Source organism: Muntiacus reevesi, chromosome 7 (genome assembly GCF_963930625.1).
Source record: "Muntiacus reevesi chromosome 7, mMunRee1.1, whole genome shotgun sequence".
NCBI classification, from domain to species: Eukaryota; Metazoa; Chordata; class Mammalia; order Artiodactyla; family Cervidae; genus Muntiacus; species Muntiacus reevesi.
Genome location: NC_089255.1, coordinates 15622633 through 15629646, shown reverse-complemented (window position 1 = coordinate 15629646; position 7014 = coordinate 15622633). Strand labels below are relative to the sequence as shown.

Below are 7014 nucleotides of genomic sequence, written 5' to 3'. Positions count from 1 at the left end.
TGGAAGAATTTACTAACCTATCAACTAAAATCAAAGTCTAAACACTTTAAAGATTAGACACTCATAACTTTTAAAATTAATGAGAGAAACTACAAACTCCTGAACCAAATTTTTATTTTAAATTGTTAGGTTTCAGTGCATATGAAAATTTTTCATAACACATGACATATAAAGATGTTAACACAGTAAACTACAATAGAAAATATTTTCATACAACTTTTGAATCACTAATATGCTTATTTCTCCCACAAATGAATGCACAGTTAGCTTGAATCATCTTTGTCATGAGTATCAAGTATGTGTAAAATTTTTATATTATTATTTAATAACTGCTTAAGGAGGTTGTGAGTTTCTTCTCCATGACCAACACATAGTATTTTTTTCAATGTACGGACTACTACAGTAGCTTTCCCTCTCATCTCTGATGGAACATATTTTATATCTAAATATTCAGATAATTTATATCTAGAATTATACAGCATGTTAATAACAGTTACAATGTCATAAACTCCACCACGGCGTCGTCCTTGTGGCAACATCTGGGATTTATACATTTTTTCTAATTTATGTTCTGCTGCTACTGCTAGAGCAAGGCTTCGTTTTAGGTGTTCTTTGGAGGCTCGAATGTCCGCTCTATATTCTGGCTTGTAGCTCTCAGGAAGAGGTATGTGATGCAACTGTGAATTAATATCTGCAATTCTTTTCAAAATGTCTTCATTATACACATCATGTGATTCAAGATAATCCATTCCATTGTCACCTGAGAGCTGAGGAACATCTTCTTCTTCCATGATGGTATCAAAGTCAGTGCTCTCACTTAAAGAGGTGACGTCTTGGCGTGGTTCAGTAACACTTGGCCCTTGCTTTGGTGCCTCAGTGAGACGTTCAGTTGGCTCTGGCTCTGGCTCTGGCTCTGGCTCTGGCTCATCTTTCTCAATATAAGGTTCTTTTGCATGTAAAACAACAGAAACATTATTTGGTTTAATCGACCAGAATGCTGTGCTTTTAGTACGTTTTTTCTTGTCTATTTCCAGTGTGAAGCCCCTAGTAGGGAAAGTTGTAGTTTCTTCACTGACAGGATTGATTAAAACATCATTGTCACCTGGACTTACATCATGTGTATAATTTATCTCCTTAACTCTTGATACTCTCGGTCCTATGGAATTAACATTATTTGGAGACTTTGATTTTTTCTGACGACCTGGCTCCTTAGTGGGAACACTTAATATTAAGTTCTGTAAAACTTGTACATAATGATTCAAGTTTTGTTCTTCATCAGGCGTCACAGTTACTCCTTAAGGGAAAAAAAAAGTAACATTTATTATTATATATGACATACTGACAGTATCTACTCACCTAAGTTTACTTCATATATATCACTTAAAAGTTGAGATAAAGAACCAAGAAATAAAGCACCTCTGACACCATCAACTCTCACCTAAATGAACAAAATTGTTTTTTCAGATTCTTATTAAAATACATGAGCAAGATTACTGTAAAATTTGCATATTAACACAATTCTCTATATCTCTTTGTTTTTACTCTCTCATATAACTTAAGTGAGTTATATATATAACATATGTATGTATATATATGTATGAGTTATATATATATAACTTATAATAATAAGGTAGCTTATTAAAAAAAAATTCTTGGTTATGTTCTCTTACACAGGGGTGGGCTATAGTAGACTCACAGTGGCTCATTAGAGCCAATTATTAACTTTTAATGAACTTCATGAGCCAGATGGTAAACATAGACATCATTAAAAATTAAATTCTGTATTTACAATTAAGTAAATATATTCATCAAAACAAGGTAATAAATATTCAAAATTCATCCTTTCTTATTATTTTATCTTACTATTATTTATGCTCTTGAGGTTATTTATATCTCAGTTCAGTTCACTTTAGTCGCTCAGTCGTGTCCAACTCTCTGCGATCCCATGAATCGCAGCATGCCAGGCCTCCCTGTCCATCACCAACTCCCGGAGTTCACTCAAACTCATGTCCATCGAATCAGTGATGCCATTCAGCCATTTCATCCTCTACCGTCCCCTTCTCCTCCTGCCCCCAATCCCTGCCAGCATCAGGGTCTTTTCCAATGAGTAAACTCTTCACACGAGGTGGCCAAAGTATTGGAGTTTCAGCTTCAGCATCAGTCCTTCCAATGAACACTCAGGACTGATCTCCTTTAGGGTGGACTGGTTGGATCTCCTTGTAGTCCAAGGGACTCTGAAGAGTTTTCTCCAACAGCACAGTTCAAAAGCATCAATTTTTCAGAGCTCCACTTTCTTCACAGTCCAACTCTCACATCCATACATGACCACTGGAAAAACCATAGCCTTGACTAGATGAACCTTTGCTGGCAAAGTAATGTCTCTGCTTTTTAATATGCTATCTAGGTTGGTCATAACTTTCCTTCCAAGGAGTAAGCGTCTTTTAATTTCATGGTTGCAGTCACCATCTGCAGTGATTTTGGAGCCTAAAAAAATAAAGTCTCACACTGTTTCCACTGTTTCCCCATCTATTTCCCATGAAGTGATGGGACCAGATGCCATGATCTTGGTTTTCTGAATGTTGACCTTTAAGCCAACTTTTTCACTCTCCTCTTTCACCTTCATCAAGAAGCTCTTCACTTTCTGCCATAAGGGTGGTGTCATCTGCATATCTGAGGTTATTGATATTTCTCCCGGCAATCTTGATGTTATAAATGCTATATAGTGGTTGGCTTCCCAGGTCACTTAGTGGTAAAGAATTTGCTTGCCAATGTAGGAAACGTGGGTTCAATCCCTGGATCAGGAAGATCCCCTGGAGTAGGAAATAGCAACCTGCTTCAGTATTCTTGTCTGGAAAATTTGTATCTAGTATGTTATAAATCCTATATAATGATAGGCCTCTGTTTATCTCTTTCACCTCCGTGTTGAGTGATGTCAAGTAGGTCATTTGAAATCGACCATGGTGAGAGTATTTATACCATGTAAATGGGCAAATGCTGTAAGTCAGGGTGTACTCATCTCTCAGAAAAGCCAGTTGCTAAACATTTATCAGTATATCAGTCGGACACAACTTAGCAACTAGAACATCACCACTCCTTTCAACCCAGAAAAGATCTAATTACAGCCTGTGAGTCATATCCACCCAAATGTTTTTATAAATAAAGTGTTTGTTTTTTTTAACTCAGACAGTCTTGCTCCTTTGTTTATGTATTGTATACAGCTGCTTTTGGCTGTTCAGTAGAGCTGAATAGCTGGAACAGAGACTTTATGGCCTAGAAAACTATCTGGGCCTTTACAGAAAAAGTTTACTGATTTCTGGTTTAAATCATCAACATTTTACTCTTACAATAAAATGGCAGTTCTATTTACACTGGTATTTTGTAGCATCTTCTCATTTCCAATGTGGAAAACAGAAAAGATTACTGAATAATATACTCTAAAATTCTGTTCAACTCCCCTACTCTAGAGTCAGAAGTTTTTTAAGTGCTAGAATCTTGTATTACAAGTAATTTTGAATTTATTTTGCCACTATTATGGATATAAATTGATTTAATTCAAGGAGGTAAGTTACTTTTTCCCAAACACTAATGAATAAGTTCTAACTGAACATTCCCTCTGAAGTCATAATGAAATAGCAAACATTCTGCCCAAACTTTTATTCAGCTCTTTAGCAAGCACAAAGTAGTCCCCAAATGCTTTTCCTCCTCTCTTTCTTAACTCACCTGTTAAATTTAGACCAGATGGAATTTTAATCAAACTTGAAAGCATATTTCTAAATTTTAAAAAAGTCTTAATCATAAGTTTAATAGGCAATGTCATAGTGGAAAGATACTAGACATGTCTACTAGAGATCTAAATTCTAAAAGCACGCTCTGCATTTTATGTCATGTTTAGAAAAGTCTGGCATATTTCAAGATCCATTTGATGATAGGTGAAAAAAGAAAGACAGAGAACATAGATTTATTTGTATATTAGCCTCATAATTTTTTATGAACCAATGATATAGCATCATACGTTTGTCTGGGAATTGAGAATTTTTTTACTGATTAGAAGGATAACATTATCAAATTCATGTGGGCATTTGCCCCTGAGGAGAGAGAATGGGACTGAAGTTGGACATTAAAGGGGTCTCTGGACTTATCTATAAACTTTTACTCTCTAAGCACATACACCCAATCATTTAACACAGTAAACAATTAAAGGCCATATTTTTTAAAGAGAATACTTATTTATGTATTCTTACGTGTATAAATTAGATTAGGTCCAGTAAACAGAGTGCCAGAAGAACTATGGATGGAGGTTAGTAATATTATACAGGAGGCAGTGACCAAAATCATTCCAAAGAAAAAGAAATGCAAGAAGGCAAAGTGGTTGTCTGAGGAACCTTTACAAATAGCTGAGGAAAGAAGAGAAAAAAGGCAAAGGACAAAGGGAAACATATATCCAACTGAATGCAGAGTTCCAAAGAATAGCAAGGAGAGATAAGAAGGGCTTTTTCAATGAACAATGCAAATAAATAGAGGAAAACAACAGAATGGGAAAGACTAGAGAACTCTTCAATAAAACTGAAGCTATCAAGGGAATATTTCATGCAAGAACGGGCACAATAAAGGACAGAAACAAGAAGGACCTAACAGAAAAAGAAGAGATTAAGAAGAGGTGGCAAGAATACACAGAAGAATTATACAAAAAAAAAAAAAAAAAATCTTAGTGACTCAGATAACCACAATGGTGTGGCCACTCACCTAGAGCCAGACATCCTGAAGTGTGAAGTCAAGTGGGCCTTAGGAAGTATTACTACCAACAAAGCTAGCAGAGGTGATGGAATTCCAGCTAAACTATTTAAAATCCTAAAAGATGATGCTGTTAAAGTATTGCACTCAATATGCCAGCAAATTTGGAAAACACAGCCATGGCCCCAGGACTGGAAAAGGTCAGTTTTCATTCCAATCCCAAAGAAGAGCAATGGCAAAGAATGTTCAAACTACCATATAATTGTGCTCATTTCACATGCTAGTAAGGTTATATTCAAAATTCTTCAAGCCAGGCTGGAGCAGTGTGTGAACCAAGAATTTCCAGATATACAACCTGGGTTTAGAAAAGGCAGAGGACTCAGAGATCAAATTGCTAACATTCGTTGGATCATAGAGAAAGCAAGGGAATTCCAGAAAAAAAAAAAAAAATTTACCTGTGCTTCACTGACTAGGCTAAATTTTGACCTTGTGGATCACAACAAACTGTGGAAAATTCTTAAAGAGTAATACCAGACCACCTTACCTGTCTCATGAGAAACCTGTTTGTAGGTCAAGAAGCAAACAGTTAGAACTAGACATGGAACAGTTGACTGGTTCAAAATTGGGAAAGGAGTACGACAAGGCTGTATATTATCATCCTGCTTATCTAACTTAAATGCAAAATACATCATGTGAAATGTCAGATTGGATGAATCACAAGCTGTAATCAAGAAATATCAACATAGAAATATCAACAACCTCATATACGCAGACGATACCACTCTAATGGCAGAAAGTAAAGAGGAATTAGAGAGTATCTTGATAAGGGTGAAAGAGGAGAGTGAAAAAGCTGGCTTGAAACTCGACATTCATAAACCTAAGATCATGCCTGCAGATCCTATCACTTCATGCCAAATAGAAGGGGGAAGAGGAAGCACTAACAGATTTTAACTTCTTGGGGACAAAATCACTGCATGGTGACTGCAGCCATGAAATTAAAAGACACTTGTTTCTTGGAAGGCAAGTTAACACAAATCTAGACAGTATATTAAAAACCAAAGACCTCACTTTGCAGACAAAGGTCCATTTAGTCAAAGCTATAGTTTTCCCAGTAGTCATGTATGGATGTGAGAGTTGGACCATAAAGAAGGCTGAGTGGTGAAGAATTGATGTTTTCAAATTGTGGTGCTAGAGAAGACTCTTGAGAGTCCCTTGGACTGCAAGGAGATCAAACTAGTCATCAATCCTAAAGAAAATCAACCCTGAGTATTTATTGGAAGTACTGATGCTAAAGCTGAAGCTCCAATACTTGGACCACCTGATGCAAAGAGCTGACTCAATGGGAAAGACCCTGATGCTGGGAAAGATTGAGGGCAGGAGGAAAAGGAGGACGAGATGGTTCAATGGCATCACTAACTCAATTGACATGAGTTTGAGCAAATTCCAGGAGCTAGTGGAGGACAGAGGAGCCTAGTGAGCTGCAGTCCATGGGGTACCAAAGTTGGACCTGAGCTGGTGATTGAACAACAGCAAATATTTATAAAATGCATTGTCCTGAATCTAGGGGTTTTTCTGAAGGAAAATGCTAAGGAAAATTAACTTGTGACCTAGTGCAGTGAAAAATTATCTTTCATTCTGGTTCTGGTTCTACCACTTTCTAGTATCATGACCTTATTTCTCTACTACTAAATTACTACCTACTAAATTTTTCTGAATATTTACTTAACTATAAAATTAAGATGCTAAATCTGCCCTTTATCTCATAGGCTTAAAAATATTCGTTATTTGAAAACACTTTAGGGGGCAGCCCTAAGACGGCACAGGAATAGGACGGGGAGACCACTTTCTCCCCACAAATTCATCAAAAGAACATTTGAACACTGAGCAAATTCCACAAAACAACTTCTGAATGCTGGCAGAGGACATCAGGCACCCAGAAAGGCAGCCCATTTTCTTCAAAAGGAGATGAAGAAGTCTTGAGGCTACTAACCAGAGGCAGGAGGCTTGAGTCCAAAATCTGAGAACACCAGAGAACTCCTGACTCCAGGGAACATTAATCGATAAGAGCTCATCAAAAGCCTCCATACCTACACTGAAACCAAGCACCACCCAAGGGCCAACAAGTTCCAGAGCAAGACACACCACACAAATTCTCCAGCAACATAGGAACATAGCCCTGAACTTCAAATACAGGCTGCCCAAAGTCACACCAAACCCACTGACATCTCAAAACTCACTACTGGACACTTCATTGCAATCCAGAGAGAAGAAATCCAGCTCCAC

The 7014-nt window shown here is 37.1% G+C and overlaps 1 protein-coding gene across 1 annotated transcript; it reads right to left on the bottom strand.

Moving 5' to 3' along the window:
• Positions 1 to 263: 263 nt before the first annotated feature.
• On the bottom strand, positions 264 to 6785 carry SPESP1 (sperm equatorial segment protein 1). Its single transcript, XM_065941977.1, has 2 exons — positions 6722 to 6785; positions 264 to 1294 (listed from the first exon to the last, which is right to left on the bottom strand). The coding sequence occupies exons 1-2, from the start codon at positions 6783 to 6785 to the stop codon at positions 264 to 266; spliced, it is 1095 nt and encodes a 364-aa protein (XP_065798049.1).
• Positions 6786 to 7014: the final 229 nt, after the last annotated feature.

Excerpts from the sequence above, each read along its gene's own strand:
- SPESP1 (XM_065941977.1), bottom strand. The coding sequence starts at position 6,785 with ATGTTCCCTGGAGTCAGGAGTTCTCTGGTGTTCTCAGATTTTGGACTC. Across the intron at positions 1,295-6,721 it reads ACTCAAGCCTCCTGCCTCTG|GAGTAACTGTGACGCCTGAT; the intron begins GTTAGTAGCCTC and ends TTTTCCCTTAAG.